Source organism: Eleutherodactylus coqui, chromosome 4 (genome assembly GCF_035609145.1).
Source record: "Eleutherodactylus coqui strain aEleCoq1 chromosome 4, aEleCoq1.hap1, whole genome shotgun sequence".
Taxonomy (NCBI): Eukaryota; Metazoa; Chordata; class Amphibia; order Anura; family Eleutherodactylidae; genus Eleutherodactylus; species Eleutherodactylus coqui.
The window spans coordinates 32,699,885-32,725,359 of NC_089840.1; the positions used below are offsets into that span (position 1 = coordinate 32,699,885).

General features: G+C 44.7%; 1 protein-coding gene across 1 annotated transcript in view; it reads left to right on the top strand.

The window, feature by feature from the left end:
- The window catches only part of LNP1 (leukemia NUP98 fusion partner 1), a 48,304-nt gene extending 28,150 nt beyond the window's left edge, over window positions 1-20,154 (top strand). Inside the window, exons 3-5 of the mRNA XM_066598536.1 lie at window positions 1,471-1,515; window positions 16,630-16,722; window positions 19,946-20,154. Of these exons, the coding sequence (XP_066454633.1) occupies window positions 1,471-1,515; window positions 16,630-16,722; window positions 19,946-20,053 (246 nt within the window). The 3' untranslated portion in view covers window positions 20,054-20,154. The remainder of the gene's footprint in view (window positions 1-1,470; window positions 1,516-16,629; window positions 16,723-19,945) is intronic.
- The last annotated feature ends 5,321 nt before the right edge of the window (window positions 20,155-25,475 follow it).

Sequence of the window (25,475 nt, forward strand, 5' to 3'; positions counted from 1 at the left end):
TACAAACCTCCCATTGACTTCTATGGGGGGCCTTTGCTGCGCAATATGCAGAAAGATACAGCAGGTCCTATTGGGCCGTGCTAATGCTGGTATCGCGTACATGATATAAAAAGGCGTGTACGCAACGTCTAAGACATAGCAGAGCAGCGGAAAGTCTGCAAGAAAGAGGAATTGGTGCCAGCTGGGATCAGGGTTGCCAACCTGAATTTTTTGTTTTCCTCGACGAAAATCAAAGAGACAGAGTTTTTTATGGCCACATTGTAAAATCACAATGAATAATAAAGGATACAAAGTGATACATGTCTGTAGGTCAGATGGTGATATAAACTCATTACCACCAGGATGATAATTACAGTCATAAGAACCTGCTCAAGTATCACCAGACTCAGAAAATTCACACATGCCTCTAATAGTTTTCACAAACCCTGGAAAAAAGTGCCCTAATTTTACGGACCGCCCAGGAATTTCTGGATGGTTGGCAACCCTGGCTGGGGTACTCAACCAGGCCTTCTGGTATTGCCACGTCCTGGTACCTGAGCTATATCTCCCTGTTGATTGACAGGGAATCCCCTTCTGGTTTTAGAGTCCAGAGTTGCTTTGTTGACCCGGTGTCCACCGCTGCCATATGTTCAGCCGCTATTGCATTGTCCACTTTCGAGTATCAGAGGCCGTAAGTTTAAACATCCACTGCTGTAACCTTTCTCAAATAAAGAAACTGTTACATCATGCAACACCATTTGTGCTAGGCCATCCTGACAGCCCTGCAGAAGACCAGTGTCAACATGGTGCCAGCCTTGCGATTAGGCCTACCATGCCAGGTTTGGGTCTGGCACACAAGAGATTGACCTTTGTTGAAGGTTTACTCCATATTACCTCTGCTGCCCTCAGAGTTAACTTAGCAGCACGCATCTACCAGCCTACGGTAGAGCTACTGGTTCCTGCAGGCTCCCCAGTAGACCTCCTGCCAGTGACCTCCACTACACCTCAGGGGAACCTTTCATCTTTTTGGTGCCTCTTACCTGTAATAGCCCCCTTGGTCTCTTGTCTGACCATCATCTGTATGTGCAGGCGGCTGGCCGCTATCGACATGTGATCTAGGTAGTGGTTATAGACTTGTTGTCGTAGTAGCTTGGGTCAAGACATGTAGGTCTTAATGTAGGTTACTTCTAAGTACATGCAGAGTGGACCTCACTCAACCTTTCACGGGAGTAACATATGTAGTTGGTATCAGCATGTATATTATGTATCCTACGTATATGTATCCTATACCTCTCATACATATCACATATGTTATACCGAAGTAGCATCTCTTCGGAGTTTCAGTTTTCATTAAATATCAGAAATAACTAAAGAATTGGTAAAAATATCACCAAAAAGCATGATTTCGAGTTTTGACCTCACCTTTCCGGTCAGCCTGTATTCTATACCTCTGCTATGTCAATAGTCTCTTACTCATTATATTTTTTCTAGGGAGAGCATTCAATACCGAGGAGGAATTCGTCCTGCAGAGAGAAGGTAGGGGACGATGCCGCCCATCCAGTCCGACTTCCCCACCAATCCCGTAAAGAAAGAACGTATTTTCTTTTCAAAGAAAAAAAAAGTGACGTCGCTTCTTAGAGGCCACTGGGAGATTAGACGGTCATTGGTTGTCAACTTGATGATACTAAAATGAGTCTATTACACAAATTGTACAGTTACCCTCATATAATGTAATGTGCGGCAAAGAACTACATGATTGTCCGCCCATAAACGCCATCTTGTTTCTTTTACTCAATAATTCTGTACTAATTATACGGGTTTTCTGGGAGCTTTGAAAAAAGTTTCCAAGGGCAGAGAATGGGCTAAAATAAAGAAATAGGCAATACTCATCCAATCAATGCTCCCCAATTCAGTCCTAGAAGTTCTGCAGTGGTCCTGTGCCATTCATCGTTCACATGACCACTGCCGCCATGCTTGCGTGTAGGGAGGAATTGCTGTTGGCTGCTATTGAGTGTGTATGGCCATCTCTCCATACAGGCCATAGATAGTATCTTGCCTGTATTTAGCGAGAAGAGCTGAGGAAGGTCAATGGAAACCAAAGAGGTACCAGTACCAAGCTCAATGGAGCTCCGCGACCAGCAGTTTTGGTGATTGGTTGGCACTATGACCCACATTGTTAACAACTTCTGAACTGTGACAGACATGACAGAAGCTGTGCAAAATTACAAGAACCCCTTATCTATCACCTAGTGATGCTATAAGAGGATCATCACTGCTTCAGGAATTACTTGTATTCCCCATAATATAACACTGCTTCCTAGATCTCTGTGTTGTGCCGTTCTTGTGTTATTCCTCCTAGAAATTTATGAATACATTGACAACTGGGTGTTACCAGTAGGCGGGTCTCTACCATCTGATAATGTCCAATCAGTGCTCTCTGTGTAGAAACACCCCTTTGACTAGAGGAATGATAGAGCCGCACTGTCAATTTATTCATACATTTCCAGGAGGAGTAATGGAGGAAAGGCAGAATTCTAAGAAAAGTAGTTATATTATAGGAAAAGCAGGGATTTACTGATTTACACATGTGGGAAGCGGTGATGGGGAATTACAGATAAATCTGATGCTCACCTCTGAAGAGAGATTTGAAAACATATGATTGGTGGAAGAAGGTGACGTCTATAAATTCTCCATACCTCCTCAAAAACATGTATTACTCAGATTCTGCGGCGCAGGGGTGTGTCAGACTGCCAATAATATTTGCCAACCAGACCGCTGAGGTCTGGTTGGCAAAGGTCTCAGACAGAGCAGAAACTGACTGGCACAGCAATTGGAGGGGTTTTCCAATGGTTTACACCACACAGATCGGACATTGCTGGCATATTCTAGTGATACACCTCCAATGTCTATAATATGACAATCCCTTTAAGGGTGCGTTCACATGTTGCGGAAATTACACAGTGGAAATGCAGCAAAACCATAGGTTGGCCGGTGTCACACGGCATAAGTGCATTTATTTGCTTTGCGTACTTGTGCGCACATATGAGTGTTTTACTGTCATTTTTGCACATGCTATTCGTTTGTGCGCACATAAAAACGTGCGACCATTCATTGAAATTGGCAATTAATGTAACAAATCCACTGAGTATTGTGCATGCAAATTTTGCGCACGAAGAACACTACTCAAATACGTTAGTGTAACACCGGCCTTAGAGGTACAGTACAGTTACAGCAGATCCCTGCGGATTTTCGGCAGCGTTTCCGCAACGTGTGAACGCACCCGAATAGAGATTTGTTGCAAGTGCTGTGATGGAAATCTCTCCAAAGTACAGAAAGGGTTTAGAGTAGAGATGAGCGAGTATACTCGCTAAGGCTCATTACTCGAGCAAGTAGTGCCTTAGTCGAGTATCTGCCCGCTCGTCTCTAAAGATTTGGGGGCCGGCGCGGGTGACAGGTGAGTTGCGGCGGTGAGCAGGGGGATGCGGGGGGGAGAGAGGGAGATCTTCCCTCCGTTCCTCCCCGCTCTCCCCCGCCGCTCCCCGCCCCCCACCGGTCACCAAATCTTTAGAGACGAGCGGGGAGATACTCGGCTAAGGCACTACTCGCTCGAGTAATGTGATATGAGTATACTCGCTCATCTCTAGTTTAGAGCTATTGAGAACTTCATTATGGAGCTGCAGGACCCCCAACATGTCATGTGATCAGATCTAATAATGAAGGTCGTCTGTTATATGTTTTATACCATGTATAGCCTTGTATATCGATGATGAAGGCCTCTTTAACACGGGGAGCTAGGCGTGCAAAAATCACGGGCGGCTATTAAAACCAATGGTTTCCTATGGGAACGTTCGGATTAAGGAATCTGAACGTTCCCATTGGAAACCATTGGTTCTAATAGCCGCGTGATTTTTAAGTGCGTGATATTTCTGCGCCTAGCTCCCCATGTGAATGAGCCCTAACTCTCTGTGCCAAAGTCTAGAACTGTTTAACAGGCCAGTTTCCCACAATAGGCTTATCATGGACGCAGTTATGTACCTGCAATATGGACGAGTATCCTGGTCCCACTTCGGGTCTACTTACCTGAACTCAGAGCATCACAAGTATATATGGTGCACTGAGTTTGGATCAGTAGACCTGCGATGGAGTCAGGAATCTCGATTATGTTACAGATGCGTAAATGCGGCTATAACACGCTTGTGGGAAACCAGCCTAAACGATAACTATATTACAGACTGTAAAAAGTGCTTGATGAGAAAAATGCGCTTTATGGAAGAAATGTGCTTTTTGTTTAGATTTTTTTAGACTTTCCATGATTGTATTTTATGTCAGTTGTGCGTAATACGAGTTGTCATATAAAAGGCTGTCCCTGCTTGGATTACTATAATATTAGATTTTTTTCAGACTGTGCAGTTGGCTTCACATCTGCGTCGGGGGTTCCGGGTCTCCTGCTCCGTTTGGGTAGCAGGAAAGGGGGATCCCCTGGCCAATCGGCTCCGTCTTATGACGGAATTAAACAGCACCAAACAGATCCAGTTGACCATAGTGAGGTCTGTTCAGCTGCCTGGAATTATACTGCCCAGTATACTGTGCTGGATCTGCGAAGGGACCTCCGACCGCAGGATGCAACGCAGATGTGAAACCATCTATACGTGTTTTTTTTTAAACTATATTTACTACAAAATCACATCATAATTAGAGATGAGCGAGTATACTCGCTAAGGCACATTACTCGAGCGAGTAGTGCCTTAGCCGAGTATTTCCCCGCTCTTCTCTAAAGATTCGGGGGGCGGCGGGGGGCGGGGAGCGGTGGGGGAGAGCGGGGAGGAAACGGAGCGGAGATCTCTCTCCCTCTCTCCCCTCCCTGCCGCAACTCACCTGTCACCGGCGCAGGCCCCCGAATCTTTAGAGACGAGCGGGGAGATACTCGGCTAAGGCACTACTCGCTCGAGTAATGTGCCTTAGCGAGTATACTCGCTCATCTCTAATCACAATGCTACAGTTTTGCAAACCCATACTGTTTTGATACAGTTTCGCGGTAAGAAAAAGCAAGCAACCTTTGAATAAACCCATTATAATGTACTGCAATACCCATAACACAAACTCATTAGGAGCACGGCTACAGGTAGTACACTGCACAAAGAAGGCAGTCATAGTGTTTCCCCTTGTTGGATTCTGTAATAAAAGCTAAGCAAGAAAAGAATTAAGTGCCGAATTCGGCACATAATTGGCACGGATGATGGTCAACAGACTTTATTGCCTCTAATGGGGTCCATCATGTCCATTTCAGCAGACAAACAGCACAGCCTGCTGCAGAATTTGGTGCCCAACATGTAGTACACAGAATGTGAATATTGACCACAAGGATAGCCGCTCCCCTGAATTTGCATGTGCCAGTATAGGTGGCTGTTTTGTGGGTGCAGGCTCTCAGCTTTATTAGGGCTCATATGTATCAGGGTGCTGCACGGTGATTTTGTGAGGGGCCCTTCCTTTTGTGAAGGCTCCCTCCAGAGGCTGGTGATTCAGATCAAACCGGAAATGCAATAGGATCTGAGAGATTGGTCTGCACTGGGGCCGCTACCCAGGCGGGAGTTATCATCATATGCTGGGACCAGGGTCATGAGGCTATCGTGTGCTCGATCGGGCCAAGCTAAATTGGGGCATTGTCGTTGTCACTTCGCTTTAAATACAATTCCAGGCTTAGCCACCCATCGGATGCCACGCGGGTAACTCTGGATGATAGAGTCTCGCGCATCTTTATGCTGATTACTAAAACTCTTAATTTAATAGAACCGTTCCATAGGAAGCCTTAGTCGGGCCGCAGGAGTCAGGGAAATATAAATGAGAAAAGAGGGTTTATGTCCAGGCCTTACTTAGGCCGCAGGTAAACTACAAAGTCTCAAAGTCTCTATGTTGCCAGCACAGTGCCGATTAGTAGAAATCAACACAGGTGAGCCTCAGCCGGGATCTCACACATAGAGACTCTTTGAGTATCCATCCTCCCATTCAGTGGGTCTACTCACACATAGGCTGTCCTGGGACCAGTTCCTGCCATTGTTGGTGGTGGAAACAAAGAAGCCGGACTGACTATCGATGGTGGCGGAAGGCAAGGATCCCCTCCTGCTTTCCTTGAGCCTGCCTATTAGGTGGACCTGTTGTCCTGTAAGGGTCAGCTTACTCTCTCACTTCTCCGCAGCTCCGTCTAGTGCATCACACCCCAGAGGATTCCAGGAACCACGACTACTTTCGGCCACCAAGCTTGCAGTCTCGCCTCTCTATCCTCCACCACCACCTTACGGATACTCCAAATACCATAATCCCATATATAGCTATAGGTAGAATGTATTAATTCTCTTTCACCAGAATTCTGGCACCAAAAGGTTGCTATTTTAGCACAAGCAGCATTTTATGCCAAAATTGGGATGTTTTGAGGTTTTATATTATCCCTGCTACTTGTAGTTGGACCTTACAGCAGGCCATGTGGCCACCATGACCCCACACATCTACTGTAATTGGTTGGAAAATCTGTCAGTAAGTATTCAACCTCCCTGCAGTGCCCCCGCAGGTGAAATTAGATATTACATAGTGTCCATTCACAACAATATGTTGTCTGTGTAGTACAAGACATGATGGGTCCTCCAGAGAGAGACGCTCTTTATAATTGCTCTACTCTCTTTAGGTAAGGATTCTGAATAGAGGACCCCCTTCTATAATTTCAGAATTCACTAATCAGGTGTAGAAAAATGGGCTTTTTAAACTGTACAATATCTTTAAAGCCGAGGTGACCATAACTTGGAAGTTTCTAGTATTTTGTTTTTTAATGCTGCTTCCTTTGGTGAAGCATAAAAGTATATTTTTCATGCTGCAGCCACTAGGGGGAGATTTCTCATTGAGTTATTTGAGATCTGTACAAATCAGTAGATGGCATTTTATTGTGTAGAGTTCTGCATTAAATGGGCCCCTATAAAGAAGTGTGGCATTTGGAGACCCACTGACAAAAATCCTGCATGTGCCCTTGCCAACATTGGAAAAAGTTTGCTTTTACAACAGACTCTCTTTAGTGATTCAACATAGAAGAAAAACTAAACTGTGCAGAATTCAGTTAGTTAATATAATATTGTAATTAGAGATGAGCGAGTATACCCGCCGCAACTCACCTGTCACCTGCGCTGGCCCCCAAATCTTTGGAGACGAGCGGGGAGATACTCGGCTAAGGCACTACTCGCTCGAGTAATGTGCCTTAGCGAGCATACTCGCTCATCTCTAATTGTAATTAGTGATGAGCGAGTATACTCGCTAAGGGAAATTGCTCGAGCGAGCATTGCCCTTAGCGAGTACCTGCCCGCTCGAGACAAAAGGTTCGGGTGCCAGCGGCGGGCAGGGAGCTGCGGGGAAGACCGGGGAGGAACGGAGGGGAGATCTCTCTCTCCCCCCCCGCTCCTCCCTGCTGACTGCCACTACTCACCGCTCCCCCGCGCCGGCACTCGAACCTTTTGTCTCGAGCGGGCAGGTACTCGCTAAGGGCAATGCTCGCTCGAGCAATTGCTCTTAGCGAGTATGCTCCCTCATCTCTAATTGTAATATATGCTCATTCACTGGGGGTCACACTGCAATATTAACTTCCTATTTCCACAGATTTTTCTAATTTTTAAGCTAATTGTAATATGAGCGCTAGCAGATTTTGCATTGTACTTTGGGCTGTCTTTAAGATTTTATATACTTTTCTATGAGCATTCAGTGATCCAGAATATGATAATCTGGCACTCATAAGGTCCTGCTCATGGCAGTTACATATATATCCCATTGGTATATAACAGAAATGCCTGTATCTTGTAAATGCTTAGCAAATAAGTCTATAATTGTAGTCTTGTTTTCATGATTGCCGTCCAGTATATGCGTTTATAGCCGAGTTATACCTTTACAGTATGGAGAGCAATGTTTTGTGTGTATTGTCATATATTGTGCGCTGCTCACATTACTCTGTGCCTCACAACGCTGTATTCTTATAAACCAACAATAAACCTTATAAAAGAAGCCTGTGTACTCGTACTGTTTATTGACGGAGTCACTCCTAACTACAGAGGACAAGGGTTACACATATCCATATAGTTTCCAGATTACAGCCGCTGACTATCTGATATCTTGTGTGACGCTGACTATCTGATATCTTGTGTGACGTCACCTCTGTTACTTCCTTCTTTGAATTTCACTCAGGGCAGCTATTTATTATTCAGCAGAATTGTTTTTTCACAGTGATGAGAAAATCAGAAATAAGACATGCATCTCATGAGATCCCTAGATCCTTCCTTCCATCCTCCCTCTCTTCCTTCCTTTTTCCCTCTATTCCCTCCTTCTTTCCATTTTTCCTCATTCGTCCTCTCTTTCTTTCTCTCTTTCCTAGCTTCTTTCCTTCCTTCTTTTCCTCATATTGTCTCACTCTCTTCTTCCTTCTTTGCCTCATTCTTCCTTCCCCTCTCTCTCTCCCTTCATTCCTTTCCCCTGTCATTCTTCCTTTACTTCCTCTCTACCTTCCTTCCTTTGTTCTTTCTTTCCCTTCCTCCCTTTCTTCTTTCCTTCCTATTTTCCTCATTTTCTATCTTCCTCCCTCTCTTCCTTCCTTTGAGGAATAGACGGAAGGAAGGAAAGAACATTCTCCCTTCATGCTTCCTTTCCGTTCCTCTATTCTCTCTTTTCTCTATTCCTACTTTCCCTTCCTCATTCTTCCCCCTCTTCCTTCCTTCCCTTCTTTTGCTCCTTCCTTCCTCTTTTCCTCATTGTCTCTCTCTTCTTCCTTCTTTCCCTGATTTTTCATCCCCCTCTCTCTCTCCCTTCTTCCATTTTTCCCCTCATTTTTCCTTTACTTCCTCTCTACCTTCCTTCCTTTGTTCTTTATTTGCCTTCCTCCCTTTCTTCTTTCCTTCCTATTTTCCTCATTTCCATCTTCTCTCTTCCTTTCTTCTTCTTTCTTCATTCATTCTTCCTCTTCCTTTGCCTTTTCTAGCTTTCTTCCTTCCTTCCCTAAATTGTTTCCTCTCCCTTTCTTCCCCTTTTTTGTTCCCTCCATACATAACTTTCCCCTCCTTTCCTCTTTTCTTCTTCCTCCCTTCCCTCAATCCCTTCTTCCCTTCCTTTCTTCTTATTTTCATCTCTTTTTCTGCATCGTTCTTCCCTCCATCCCTTCCTTCCTTCTTTACTTCCTTTCCTCCTTCCCTCCATCCCTTCCTTCCTTCTCTTGTGTTGTGAAGAAGTATTTGCCCCCTGTTTTACCTCTTTGTTACACTTGGATGTTTCAGGTCATTTTTAATATTAGACAGAGATAACCCAAGTAATCACAGAATTCTGTTCAGCCATACCTGCCCCTCTGTGAGAAGTAACTATTGCCCCCTTAGCTACTAAATTTACCAGTCAATCATATTCATTTGGCATCTGAGTCTACACATTGCTTACATAGAATAGAATCCTAGACTGGTAGAGTTGGAAGGGACCTCCGGGGTCATCGGCTCCAACCCCCTGCTCAGTACAGGATTCACTAAGTCATCCCAGACAGATATTTGTCCAGCCTTGGTTAGAACCTGCTTGGTTTGACGTTGGCTAGAAGATCTCAAAAAGCTGCACATGGTGCCATGTTCAAAAGAGATTCCAAGTCTTTGGTATCTACCAGTATGAAATGGGTTATAAAGCCTCTGCTAAGACTCTGGGACTCCCGCGAACCACAGTGCGAACCACTACTCACTAACAGAGACTCCTTGGAACAGCTTGCTGTGCTATTTCATCTGCCATTATGTGCCTGATCTGCGCCAAAGCTTCCGGCACAAATGTGAATGGAGCCATTCAGCTAATTTTGTGTGTTTTTTTGGCTGCCATGCTTTGCTACTTAACCTGCCTTGTGTTATAGAGAAACGAATTGTTACTGTAGCACTTATAACAATGTAACATTTCTCTGTACATTGTGGTTACTTAATGTTTAAATACTTGTAGGGTACCTGCCAGCATCTCTGGGGCCACCAAATCACCAGTATTCCATCAAGCAGCTGGGATTCAGATGCCCCTGTGATGAGCGGCCGTATCCCCACTAGCTGTAAAAGAGGCGGTATAATTTACTGCAGAGCGGCACTGAGATCATATGCTTTGCGCATATGAAGATGAGGACAATATACTGCGCATACATCTGATGCCACTGGAGATCAGTCTCGGGCTCATCCCCTGGAAGGCTCCTTTTACCCTGCACTATTCTCCTTTGCACGAGCGAACCAGCTGATGACGTCATCAGATTCATCGTGACACATTCGCTAGGTGAAACATTGAATGAGAAGTGTCCACACTGAACGACAAATGAATGAGTCAACGATGACTTTTAGCCCTGCAGAAACTGAATGACGAACAAGAAGCGCATGATTCTCGTTCAGTCATTGGCTCGCGTTTAGATTGACCGAGTATCGTTCACTTTAGTTCTTTTGAATGATAATCGTTTCATCTAAAAGCACCCTAAGAACTTTGACAGACGAGCGTGTAATGTAATATGCCCGCTCCTGCGCAATTTTTTTGCATAGTGAACGAGTGTATTTAGCACTCGTTCCTGCTCTAGTACGGAGTGTATTTGCACAGGCACCGCTCATCCCCACAGGCGGGGGAATTACTCCACCTTAAATTAAAAGGCTAATTTGCCTTACACGGTGCGGTCGATCGGAGGTAAGCACTGCGTTTAGCCCCCACCTGCGTGGGCAGATGTGTGTGTTTGTGTACCTCCTATATATCCCTATGAAGCTCTTTGGTGCGCAAAAACGCACAAGATAGGGCAGGCCCTATTTTGTTGTGCCCACAAATGAAAAAAGTGAGAATGAATCCATCGAAATCAATGGGTCCCATTATCCGCGTTATGCGAGCAGGAAATCCCCACCCGCATAATCGGCGGCGTATCATGCTCATCTGTTTAAGCCCTAAGTGTAACTTTGTTCTCTTGTTAATGGCGCTCGTTACAAGGGCATCATTACTAAACTAAACCCAACTGTATTACAACATGATGATGGCTTAGTGTCCTGAAGGTGGTGGCTGGTAAACGCAAAGAGTTATGATGTGTTAGTTTGTGCACGGTCTATGGCAATCACTGTTCTCTTGACTAACAAGCATTTTAATGACTAGTTGACCTCATCTCACGTCCTGTTGTCTTCCTCCCGGGAGAATCCTGGGCACACGGAATCGCACCTGATCCACCTTCACCTTCAGGTTTCTGGACTTGTATCAAAGCTGATAACATTGTGTTTTCCTTCCATGTATATGTCCAAATTGTGAGCTCCCTGTGGGCAGGATGATCTTACCTCCTGTTATTATCCACTCTGTGTTTCTATGTTAGTATGTAACATTGTGATTCAGTCCCACGTTCTTTTTTGTGTCAAGTATTGTACAATGTCGCCACATGGTATATACACAATGGTACACATATCTGGCCTTGCTAAATGGGCCATTTGCAGGATTTGGGCAACTGTGTACATGTGCATGGGCAGGAAATTCATGGGCACAGATATAAAATTGTCAGTTGAATCCAATGTACTGATGACGGGTTCCCATAGGTCTGCAGAGCCATCATCGTAGTGCCAGCTAGTGCTCCATACCACAGTGCCCCCTATAACAGAGCAAGCAACACTTAAAGGGCTTGTCTGGTTACTGGAAAACATTCCCCTATGATCTGAGCCCAACTGCACTTAAATAAACGCACCCATTCATTGCCGCCATGATCCAGCACTGTTACCTTGGCATCCTCCCGGTGTTCATTGTTAAAGAATATCACATGACTGCTGCAGCCAATCCGAAGCTACACCACCACTGCCCGTTCTGCACCGTTGGCGTTATGGGACACTGTTTTCCGATAATTGGACAACACCTTCAATGTGTTAAATAAACAACCTTTTTTCTTCCAGTTTCAATAGCTTTTCAATGGCTTTCATTGTGTTAAGATTATCAGCGTTGGGTTAAATTTTTCTACAGCTGATGGGCCCCCCCATGCAAAACCTGTAGCAGGGGCCCCAACTATAATGCTTCATTTATCATACTGGTCTCCTCATATGGAAAAGAGAGGGCCACTTTAAGGCTACTTTAAGGCTACAGGGCTCATAAGGCACCCACTATAGTTACACCCCTGGTATATGTGTGTGTGGGTGGGGGCAATTAATATTTTATCCTGGATAATATTGGCATTAGATTTGGTCCCAAAATTAATTAATTGATTTTGTATAATGATTAGAAGTCATTGAGTGTGACAAAAGGGCACCATTAGAAGGGGCAATTATTTTTTACAATGCTGTTTATGTAAGCTATGGATTATAGACGTCTTATAAATTTCAAAGGCTTTGAATGTATTAAAGTTTTTTATATTGTATAATCACCTAGAAGTATAAGGGAGCATTATTTACTGTGCTGTGGAATGATGTTGGGCTGTGGAATAAACTCAGTGACTGCTATCACACTCCCATGGCATCCTCCATCCTTTACCTTCGCCTCTTCTGGTCAGCATCACGATACAGGTGACGTGATGACATCATCGTGCCGCCTGTATGACGGAAAAGGCATTGGATGGCAGATTAGGAAGAGCTCAGCTTTCTACAGTGCTGCTGTCGTAGTCAATTGCATCTGTGTCTGTAAGATGCGGATACAATTGATCTGGAAGAATGAGGACTGCAACAATTCCACCCTTGAGTGGGCCCTCCAAGTTCAGTGGGCTCCAGCATCTACCAATATTTTCTGCATGCTGATGCCAGCCCAGGCTCTAAATATAACAGAAATTAACTGAGCCAGGGGCGTAACTATAGGGGATGCGGTTGCACCCGGGCCCAGGAGCCTTAGGGGGCCCATAAGGCCTCTCTTCTCCATTTAGGGAGCCCAGTACTATGAATAAGGCATTATAGTTGGGGGGCCCGTTCTAGGTTTTGCATTGGGGCTCAGGAGCTTCAAGTTACACCTCTGAACTAAGCCCTTGTAAAATGGACACTAAAGTGGTGTCAGTTTTACTTATGTAAGTGAATGGTTCTGTTTGCTTCCGTTCAGGGGTTCCATCACAATGCAGTTTTCAGTGGTAGTGACGAAACGCCTTGACATAATCACACAGCGCAGTAGGACCACTTTCTAAGTGATAGGAATCCCACTGTTCTTCTAGCTCTTTATGGTGTGAGATTTAGGAGGAATTATTGAGATAAATTGAGATTTAGGAGGGATTATTGCACTCCAAGCAGTAGCCCTTCTTATTGAGCCATCCAGCCCTTTGGCCAGTTCTCCTGCATACCTTTTGCCTTGTTCCCATATCCTGCAAACCCAGTCCCTGTCCTAGCTCCATCCGGTTCCTGATTAGGTTCATTATTGAAGCCTGACCTTGCCACTCCCTCCTTGTATGATTATTTTGCTCCACCTCCTGATACCGACTTCTGGCTTCCCTTCTGACTATGTTACCCACTTCATCATCTATACTGCAAACCAAGACCTCCCATTGCTGAACCCTGGCTTCCCTCCTGACAATGTTACCTGCCTCATCCATCTGTACTGCAAACAGAGACCTCCCATTGCTGATTCCTGGCTCTTCCCTGACTACTCTTCAGACCTGCGGTTACTACTGTTGAGGCTCCAACCTAGTGCCTGAAACTGCTACAGATGTATAACTTTAATCCCTCTATAACTTTGGAGCTCCAGTTGAGAGTCTCGATTCCCAGTTCCACAATATTTAATATTATTTTATAACTTCATAACTAAACATTTGTAGAAATATGCCATGGGTCATCCAGTAATGGAAGCCAGTGTGAACAGGATCTTATATTTCTAAGGGTCTTATATTTCTATTGCAGCAGCTTCCCACCCATATTAATATGTCCATTTCCATCTTGCATGAAGAGTAACCCTTTATACTCTTTGAAAATACTTGACACTATCCACTAGTACTTTTAGTTGATCGAAGTGATCATTTTTGCAGCCTCCATGACTATGGACAGGATGCAGCAATGTGAGGCTTGAGAGCTATTGATCAAACAAATATTGAAGTTCTCCTTATCTGGTCAACAGAGAGTTGACTCACATAACTAAGAGGAATGTACAGTACAGGCTCAGTGTACACATAGTAGAACTGATTTATTTATCTTGACAGCTGCTACCATAGTGGGTGGTTTCCAGTAAAAGATTCCTTTTTAGCCTATTGGGTTTCATAGCACTGGCTACGGTGTTGTTGAGGCACTATTGTAGTGCAATGTATGTCACTGTTATGTGTTTACTGTCAGTCCATATCATGCATGTAGCCTACTAGAGTTGCAATCAAAATTATCCAACCCCCATTTCAAATTAGGTTTTTATTTGCCAAATTCACAAATGTCCAAATGTTTGCAAAAAAACCGAACAACAATCACATAAGAACAATTTATCTCAGCATAACTAATATAACAAGTAGTTTCTCCAAATCCAACGCTACTGCAATTTCAGAATGATTTCAAACACACCTGATGCAAGTAATGAAGTCCTTGATTAGTTGCATTAGGTGTACTTGAGTCAACACCTGATTTGCACGTGTGCTCCTATGAGGGTTTCTTTTCAGGGGGTTGCATAATTCTGAGACAGCAGTAGTCATTAAACTGGCATTTTGGGGCTTATTTACTAATCTTGTGTAGTAGTTATTGCAAACTTAGACTAGACGGTCTTAAAACAGCAAAAGTAAATGTAGTGCAATGCATGTTATAGAGTTTTATGGCGCAATTTGCACCAGAAAACTGTTGAATTTTCAAGAGTCAATTAGCCCCTTTGGGTTAAATTTGGAGAAGCCCCTTGTTACATATAGTTAGACTGAGCTATTTAAATTATTTTTGTCTGTTTTTTGCCTAACAGCTGAAAGTTTATAAATCTGCCAAATAAACCCAATTTGCAAATGGGGGGTGGGGTGGGGGGTTGAATAACTTTATGCATATTTGCCGTTTATTACTCATTTAGGCCGCCTGCACACGAGCGGGTCGGATCCGGCAGCGAGAATTCTCGCCGCGGGACCCGACCCGAGAGCCTGCAGGGACGAGCGCGTACTCACTCGCGCCTGGCGGCCCCGGCTCTTTCATGTGCCGGCTGCCGTGCAGCCGGCGCATGCGCAGACCGGATCCGGCGGCCGGGTGAGTGCGTGCCCCGCACAAAAATAGGACATGCCGCGGTTTGTTTGCCGCGCGAGATTTCGCGCGGCCAAACCGCGGCCGTCTGCATAGGAGTGCGTATTGTAATGCACTCCTATGCAAACTTTCAGTGGCGGAAATCCCGCGGGAAATCCCGCGGCGGGATTTCCACCCGTGTGCAGGCGGCCTTAGTGTCTGACTATTCAGTGCCCCTTTCTGTTCAATTGACCTCATTGCCCATTTAGTGCCTCTCTCTTTTTTAGTGTTCTCTTAATGCCCATTTGCCATTGCCTTTAAAACACTTCCGTGCCCTACAGTTATTTTGCTTCCACAAGGTAATAGTGCCCTCTATGTCCCTCCCTTAAGGTTATAGTGCCCCTTTTGTGTCCCCGTAAGTTAATAGAGTCTCCTTTGTGCCCCCATAATGTAATAGTACCCCCTTTGCATCCCAGAAGTCCTCCTCAGTGCAGAGTTTAGGTCTACTTGTTTAATATATGGCTCTGTCTCCTCTGCTCTGATGTTCCGAGGTGCCAAAGTAAAGGAGATAGAGCCAGGAGAAGACTAAGTGGACCTAAGGAGGGCAAACACTCAACCCTTTTATTACCATCAAATATAGAAAAAGGGTTACGGAAAAACATTTGGGGGGACATTGACTTCAAAACACCCTGTCGCAATGGAGTACTTGCCCTGAAAAGAACAACCCTGACACTGAAAACTGACTCTAATCAAACCTAATTAGCAACAGAACAGAAGAAAAGGGGGCATAGAGCTAAGAATATAAAAGAGTGGGGCAATAAACAGTGCAAAAACAGACACAAATAACACTGCAAATCTATATCAGTATATGAGTAGTCCCCATAATGGACAAGAATGTAAGATGCCCTCAAGGATTCAGGCAATACCAGCAACAGACCAAAGTACTTTATAACTACAATGTAACACTAAAATAAGAATAATGGAGAAAGGGAGGTTCCAAAAACGTTTTCCTTGAACCTTCATAGGTTCATCAAGTACTGGTGCCAAAAAAAGAGCAACTTATGCCATATCTGGGTTGGGGCAATGGCCAGCTTCATCATACCTGAGCCAACTCACTAGCACTGATGGCAGTGTCTTGAGTCTGTCCTTGACTCACAGGTCCAAACCAAGTGCAACATGGGTACATAAAGCATAGCAATGATACTCAAACACAATGTGGGTACATACAGCGTAGCAATGATACCTAACAACAATGTGGGTATATAAAACATGGCAATGACACCCAAGTACAACGACATCAACATTGGTAAAAATGATTGAAAATTCATCTCCCGATAAAGAGTATAAATGGGTCTGGTTTTCCACCAATCAAGAAACAGAACACCTTAATGAAATAGTTAATGCTTTCAAACTCGGCAGCGCTAATTTAGAACTGGGCAGCCATCCAGGAGCGACTATTGTAGCCTCAGGACGTTCTGTGTCATCTCTGTGTTGTTTGTTCATGACCTTGTAAATGTGTATGCTAATTATAATGATAATGATTTGTTCTCCTCTAAAGGATGAAGATGAGGACCCCTGTGTTATTTGCCACGACGACCTTCACACTGACAGTTTATGGGAACTGCACTGCTCACACAGATTCCATAAGGAGGTACGGAGATGGACAACATACGATTAATTCCATAACTTTCATAGATGTATGTAGTTGAGAAAGTATAGGATCAGCAGACACTGCGCTGTAGTACTAGGGAATAAACTTTGGCACAAAACTTTTCCTTGCCTCTTCAATGACTTGCATTGTGTTAGGATAACTTGTTGCATCAAGTTATCAGCGTTGGGTAAGCTTTGTTCCATCTATATATATAAGGACGAAAGCCCTCACTGACTCACTGACTGACTGACTCGCCACTAATTCTCCAACTTCCCGATGTCGTAGAAACATGAAATGTGGCACAAGCATAAATTATGTCCAAAATAGGAAAAGGTAATGGGTCACAACTCGATTATTCAATTCTAGAGCAAAAGAACTAGCGTCCAAATTTTACGTACGGAATCTAATTCTCTCACTTCCCAATGTCGTAGAAACATGAAATTTGGCACAATTATAGATTATGTCTAAAATAGGAAAAGCTAATGGGTCCCAACTCGATTATTCAATTCTAGCGCAAAATAATTAGCGTCCAAATTTTACGTGCGTAATCTAATGCTCTAACTTCCCGATGTTGTAGAAACATGAAATTTGGCATGAGCATTGACTATGTCATAAATAGGAAAAGTTAATGGGTCCCAACTCAATTATTCAATTCTAAGCGCAAAAGACTTAGCATCCAAATTTTACATACGGAATCTAATTCTCTTATTTCCCGATGTCCTAGAAACTTGAAATTTGGCATGAGCATTGACTATGTCATAAATAGGAAAAGTTAATGGGTCCCAACTCGATTATTCAATTCTAAGCGCAAAAGAATTAGCATCCAAATTTTACGTATGGAATCTAATTCTTTCACTTCCCGATGTCATTTTATATAAAGGAAATGTCGCATGGTTACCTCCATGTGGTGTTTCCTGGGTAACGCAAAGAACCATGCAAAATGGTGAACATATTTTTTACCCGGTATCTCTAAATTAACCACGACTTCATAAGATTTTCCGTGTAAACACCAGATAAACACCAGTACCAAATTAACTCGGGCGAAGCCAGGTATATCAGCTAGTACATAATATGGCTAAGAGTATGTGGACCCCTGATCATAATGCAATATGAGCGTGTTGGACATCTCATTCTAGAACCATGGGTGCTAATATGGAGATGGTCCCCTTTTACAGCTATAACAGCCTCCACTCTTCCGGGAAAGCTTTCCACAATATGGTGGAGTGTCATTGTTGGAATTTGCACCCATTTAACCAAGAGCATTTGTGAGGTCAGGCCCTGATGTTGGACAACAAAGTCTGAGAGAATCGGCTTTCAGATAAATGTCCATCCTGTTATTTAAAAGGGTCAGTACCAAATTTGACTTTTATCACTGATCTGAAACCCCCACGATCCTGAAAACGGAGGTCCTGTTTTCCCCCCTTCTCCTCATTACAGGCTTGTTGCACCCTCCATGAGGAGGAGATTGAATAAAGCGATGGTTGCCCATACACGGTACCACTCTATTATTTTTCAGTAGGACTGACACAGATAGCCGAGTGCTTGTATTTGGCTATTTTCGTCAGACCCAATTAAATGAATAGAGCTTCACTGCAAATGTGCAATTGCCGCTTCATTCAAGCTGATGTCACTATGGTGGAGGTAGTAAGCTTACAGTGACAAGAAGGGGACACAAGACCTCCTTTCTTGGGACTGGTAGGGGGTCTCAACTTTGAGACCCCACCGATCAGACTTTTATCACCTATCCTATGGTTTATTTTGGGATAACCCCTTCCAAAGGGGTATTGCGATCAGTAGATAAAATTACAAGTTTTCACCCATCCACTCAGCGGTTGGACCCCCACCTATCCTGAGAATGGGGGTCCCCCCTATTTCACAGTTTACGATCCCTTCTCCCAATTCTTTATTGTAATGGTGAATGGGTTGCTGGATGCACATGCACAGTAGCGGTTCCATTCATCTCAATGACACAGACAGATAGCGAGTGCCATGTTTGGTTATTTTCATCAGCCTCATTAAAATGAATGGACCCAAACCGATCTATCAGTTTGTACCCATCTATTGGATGGTTGAAAACGTGTAACTTTATCCACTAACCAAAATACCTCTTACAGCATAGGTAAAGATTGCTAGAATGGCAGCTGCTTTCACTGAATGGTTCTCTGTTCTGGCTCACAGAGGGGGTCCTAAGTGGGGGTCCTCACTCTTTGATGCTTATATGTCCTAATAGGGCAAATAAACAGGGCTTACCTTCTTGGTACAACTTCTTTTAAGGGACATTCCACACTGCATCACTTCTGCACATCCATGTTGTGTACAGTTGGAGGCGAACAAAAAATTCCTGTTGCATCACGTTATCAGCATTGGGTTAAGCTTTGTTACATATGTAATATAGCTAAGAGTATGTGGACCCCTGATCATGACGCAATATGAGCGTGTTGGACATCCCATTCTAGAACCAGGGATGTTAATATGGAGATGGTCCCCTTTTACAGCTATAACAGCCTCCATTTTTTCGGGAAAGCTTTCCACAGTATGGGGGAGCGTTATTGTTGGAGTTTGCGCCCATTCATTTTTTTAATCACCCCCTAAATGTGCAATTAAAAAAAATTATTAGTCATTAAACATGTGATTAGAAGACTCATGCAGGGGTATAACCAGGGGCGTAACTAAAGACTCAGGGACCCTGATGCAAAACGTGAGCTGGCCCCCCCCCCTCTATCTGTATCTGTACCCGTACCCATACCTAAACCATGCTGCACAAAGACATAACTTGAAGCTTCTGGGCCCCAATGCAAAACCTATAACAGGGCCCCCAACTATAATGCTTTATTCATAGTACTGGACTCCCTATATGGAGAAGAAAGGCCGTATGGGCCCCCTAAGGCTCCTGGGCCCAGGTGCAACCGCATCCCCTGCACCCTCTATAGTTACGCCCCTGGGTATAACTATAGGAGTTCAGAGATAGCTGTCATTCTTAGACACCAGTGTTATAAATGGCACATGGTAGGTGTGGCCCCTGCTACATTGGGGCCAAGAATTTAGACCTTTGGACTTAAGAACTCATCCTTTTTAAAATAATTTTAGAACTTTTTCTCCATTAGTGTAAATATGTGAATATCACGTTATACAGAGAATACAGTACAGTACAATGTAGAGAATATTTGTAGCGCTGACCAAGGCTACATGTCAAGAGGGTAACATCATCTGTCTCCCTCCGCAGTGCATTGAGAAGTGGCTGTGCAAGAAGCAGACGTGCCCCACGTGTCGCGTTCACGTCATCACATCCAAGTCTTTCTTTTTATCATCTTCCCGGATGAAAGTCCCATGAAGAACAATGTTGTAAATCTTTTCTTTCCAGATGCAAAGAACTGAGGACGCCTGGCACTGCCACCTGACGGCCGGACTGACTTTTATATGATAGAACCTTATTTTTACAGATGATCCCATTTTGTGGTACAGAAGATTCTAGATTTTACATTTCAGATCTAGTTTTTGCTATAATAAAGTTATTATTTGGTATATACTGGTCTGTGCACTTACCTGTCATAGGAACAATTCTGGGAATATTAACAATCACCATCAGGGAGGCTCCACCATGGCACTTATCCCCCGATGTGTCCGAGGTGAAAAATGATGTCACTTTGTAAATAATCTTATTTATAAAATGTCTATTGTTTTGTGTCAGCAGCTCCTATGGAGATCTGTTACATCCAAGCCGGACGCCAATCACAATGTCTGGATCGGATGAAAGCTTATGTCCTATAGGAAGAATATAGATGGAAGGTACAAGCACAGATAATACAAAGCTATATAGGAAACCAAATAAAGGGGAACCTATCCGTAATCTACTAATGCGAGCAGACCCTACCTAAGAGCGGAGCTCCTGCCCTGATGAGGGTGACCCCATGTTAGGGAACTGGGGGGCAGCCCTGACTCTCCCTAGTTGCTAACAGGGAATGTGGCACTTTACTAAATGTACCCCAAATATACAAGTAATAAGATGTAACAACCCTCCAGATAAAGTAAATAATAACCAGAGAGAACTTATATGAGTAGAAATGCAGGCCTAGACCATAAGCTGAGAACTTGACCAGGAAACACATTCAGACTGAGAGTATAAGCGGTATCCTAGAATCATAGCATGGTAGAGTTGGAAGGGACCTCCAGGGTCATCGGGTCCAACCCCCTGATCAGTGCAGGATTCACTAAATCATCTCAGACAGATGTCTGTCCAGCCTTTGTTTGTACACTTCCATTGAAGGAGAACTCACCACCTCCCGTGGTAACCTGTTCCACTCATTGATCACCCTCACTGTCAGAAAGTTTTTTCTAATATCTGATCTGTGTCTCCTCCCTTTCAGTTTCATCCCATTGCTTCTAGTATTTCCTTGTGCAGATGGGAATAAGGCTGATCCCTCTGCAGTGTGACAGCCCTTCAGATATTTGTAGACAGCTATTAAGTCTCCTCTAAGCCTTCTTTTTTGCAAGCTAAACATTCCCAGATCCTTTAACCGTTCCTCATAGGACATGGTTTGCAGACCGCTCACCATCTTGCTAACTCCTCTCTGGACTTGCTCCAGTTTGTCTATGTCTTTTTTAAAGTAGGGTGCCCAGAACTGGAAACAGTATTCCAGATGAGGTCTGACTAAGGAAGAGTAGAGGGGGATAATTACCTCACATGATCTAGACTCTATGCTTCTCTTAATACATCCCAGAATTGAGTTTGCCTTTTTGGCTGCTGCATCACACTGTTGACTCCTGTTCAGTCTGTTATCTATTAGTATACCCAAGTCTTTCTCACATGTGCTGCTGCTTAGCCCAATTCCTCCCATTCTGTATGTGCTTTTTTCATTTTTCTTGCCCAGATGTAGGACTTTGCATTTCTCCTTGTTAAATACCATTCTGTTACCCGCTGCCCACTGTGCAAGCTTTTCTAGATCTTTTTGAATCCTTTCTCTCTCTTCCCTAGTGTTAGCTATCCCTCCTAGCTTTGTGTTATTGGCAAATTTGATCAGTTTCCCATCAATTCCCTCCTCCAGATCATTTATAAAAATGTTGACCAACACTGGGCCCAGGATAGAGCCTTGTGGTTCCCCACTTGATACATTCTTCACTTGGCTGAGCAGCCATTTATGACCACTCTGAGTACAATCACTGAGACAGTTGTGAATCCACCTAACAGTTGCCTTGTCAATCCCATATTTGGTCATTTTTTCAAAAAGTATAGTATGAGATACTTTGTCAAATGCTTTACGAAAGGCAAGATACACTATATCCACCGCAGTCCTCTGTGAGGAGGAGCAGGAATCAATGTGTAGACTAAAGATACCTCCATGCAAGACGACTGTCGGGCACATAAGCGCCCAACAGCCATGCCACAGGCTATCGCCTGACTATCACTCCTGTGCTTTACACAAAAGCGATAGTCGGCTTTCCGGACACCAGCTTCCATTCACAATAAACAGGAGTCGCTAAAATATTGCTAAAAACCAAGCGACTCCCACCAGTGAGCGATTTCCAACTCAGTGCCCTGTCGGTGGCCGTGTGTACACGGGAAGACTATTGTCCGAATTTTTACAGCGAGAATTTGGGTGATATGCTCCTTGTGTAAAGGTACCTTAACACCAATTAGCCAGCTGGGATTCACACTTCCTAACTAACTAATCAATCCACACACCAGCAAAGAAGTGTCCCCATCAGCATCTAGCATCGAAATGAACTGAGCATGCAGCGGTGTGAGGATCACGCGGCTGGGGCTGATGTTATGAGGGCACCCTGGTCCTGATCCTCCGACACGACTGGCGGGCCGTGCCAAGATCTATCTATCTGCATGGTAGCAGACTACAAACAAACTCTGTGCAGCTGGTCCTGCAGCTTATTGTCATCCATCCATACCTTACCTCTTGCTTCCATAGAGCAAAAAAATACACTTTGAAGTTTGATGCAGAGCTGGGCTCTGAGTTGCAAGGGCTGGCCTCACCGACCACTTTCTGCCTATAGAATAAAGATGGACAGCTCTCTCTCTATACAGAAAATGGAAGAAAGCTGTCACTCTGCATAAATTAGGGCGGGGAGAGGCTGGCTGGCGCACCCCTATGACTCAGAGCTCAGCTCCTTCTCAAACTTGAAATTGTATATATTCTGAAATTCTGCAGTGTTTCCAATTAAAACACTCATGGGAGTAACAGGCACCCTGTCCCAGGCTTATGCTGCCCATGGTTCAGGGAGCCTGAACCTGATGACAGAATCCCTTTAAGCGTACGTTCACATGTAGCAGATTTGGTGGGAATCTTTGTTGCCGCTTTAAGTAAGCGAACGTTGCTGGCTGTTCCCAGCTTTGCTCCTAAAAGTTTCCCTGTGTGTGTGGACCATCATGTGGATTTACAGTTGAGGAAGGAACGGTGGCGTCACCTGTGACAAGACTGTTTAAGGTTAACCACATATTGGGTTACCCTCGTGAAAGTCCCCTCCAATGGCATCTTGGAGGGGACCCAGGCTACCCTTAGGGTGGGAGATGGTAGAGCCCCATGACAAGGCCCAAACTCTTCGCCACTATCTCCTCAGCTATGGGCCTACTCCTTGGACGCTGCAGGCCAGGGATTTGTGGCGTCACGAACAGGATGATTCCTGAGTGCCTGTTCAAGAAAATGGAGAGAAAAGTGCCTCTGCCATTTTTCCCAGACCAGAGAGAAGAGTTAATACCAGTGTCTTTGTGTCTACAAAGTTCTTCTATTATTCCAGCCCTCTGAGCCCTCTGAAGAGTCTACCAGAGAGACAAAGCTGAGTGCCTGACAAAGATGCAGAGAAAAAGAGAAAGTTCATAGTTTCAGTCTCATTTCATTGTTGCAAAAATGCACTAGAAGGTAACAAGGGACTGTGTTGTGTTGTTGGATCGAGTGGAACTGCCTGCACTTCATAGTGAGCAAAGTGCGGATGTGGACTTAGACTGTGTGCTAGAGCAAGATGGTGCCCAGCCTTCTTGTTCGTCTTCTTCACCCCCACCCAAGCCCATGAAAATTTCCCGTCTTGCTGTTCTCACCAAGGCTGTGAGAAAAGTAGGGGTGGCCATCCCCATCGCGGGGCAAAGGAAAAAGCTAATCCAGTTACAGCAAGCTGAGGACAGCCCAGGGGAGAAGTCATCCAGCTCAGTGAGTGGACCTCTGGACTTGTCTCTACCGACTCACCAGAGCACAGCAGGAGAAAACATGGCCCCCTGCCCTGCGCTATGTGTCAGCTGAGTATCCCCTGCCTTGAGCCAGGTTTTACTGGGGGAGATGAACCCGAATTACAAGGTCTCACCATGAGCACTTCCTCAGCGTTATCACCGCCAAGAAAAAGAGGCCATTTTGTGATCCTGCGCCATTTTTTCTGCTGGCGTGTGCATTTCTACTGTTGGACTGTAAATAGTTTTTCAGGTAAACAAGAATTGCCGACCGTTCTCGGCTTTGCTCTTAAAAGTTTCCTAGTGTGTGTGGACCACTTATTTCATTGTCTGGTTTCACTGCGGAGGAAGGAGCGGTGTCGTCACTCGTAACAAGACTGTTTAAAATAATTTAAAAAAAATAAAAATAGGAGTGGAGTAAAAAAAAGCATACAGCTCACAGGTTCGCGCTGAACGCGTTTCGGCTATAGTAGCCTTTGTCAACAGCTATGAGCTATGAAATACACAAGACATTTATAGACAAAATACAAATTAAAATAAAGAAGCCATACCTGTGTGCTAGCTTGTCAGGAGGAGAAATGGCTGAGGAATGGTGTGGAGGGTGTGTTCAGGAGATAATTGCACCACATGTTGTAACTAGCATACAGAGATTTGTTGCAAAGGAGTTTAAGGCCTCATGTCCACGGGGAAAATAAGAAAATCTACAGAGCAGAAGTCAAGAAGAAAAAAAAAAAAATTAGATCTCATAGATATATAGTTACATAAATGATCTCTGCATAGTAATAAAACGATTGCAGGGTATATGAGTGTTTAAAATAATCCACGTATTGGATTACCCCCGTGAAAGTCCCTTCCAGCAGCAACTTGGACGGGTCCTGGGCTACCCTCAGGGGGGGAGATAGTAGAGCACCGTGACAAAGCCCAAACTCTACTCCGCTATCTCCTTGGCTGTGGGCCCGTCCTCGAACGCTGCACAATATGCCATAATTTTAAGATCACTGGCGGTCCAATGTCTCAAACTCCTACCATGCTTAAAGGAGATGTCTCGAGGAAGCAGTGAATTTTTTTTTTTTGCCCAGTCCCCCTAATTAAACATACATTACTAATTACCCCTGTAAATTACTTTCCTAGCTGGTTTCTACTTACCGTTCCAGCGTTTCAGCAACTTATAAAACTTTTTCCCAAGATGGCCACCAGCTCTTTTCGCATCGCTTGCTGTAGCCCGACGTGCGCGCTCCCGAGACGCTACCAGCTGTGTCTCCATGGCAACCAGACGCCCCGCAGCCGCCGACCGGACCCCAGGAATGAACATGGCCGACCAGTCACCCACCGCCAGGCAGCAGGTAACCGGCGCAGCCCCCCCCCCCATCACAGCGGCAGCCCCCCCCCCCCGGCCCAGCGCTAGTTCCCCCATCACAGCGGCAGCCCCCCCCGGCCTAGCGACAGCCCCCCCCGGCCCAGCGCTAGTTCCCCCGGCGCAGCGGCAGCCCCCCCGGCCTAGCGGCAGCCCCCCCCCGGCCCAGCGACAGCCCCCCCGGCCCAGCGCTAGTTCCCCCGCCGCAGCGACAGCCCCCCCGGCCTAGCGACA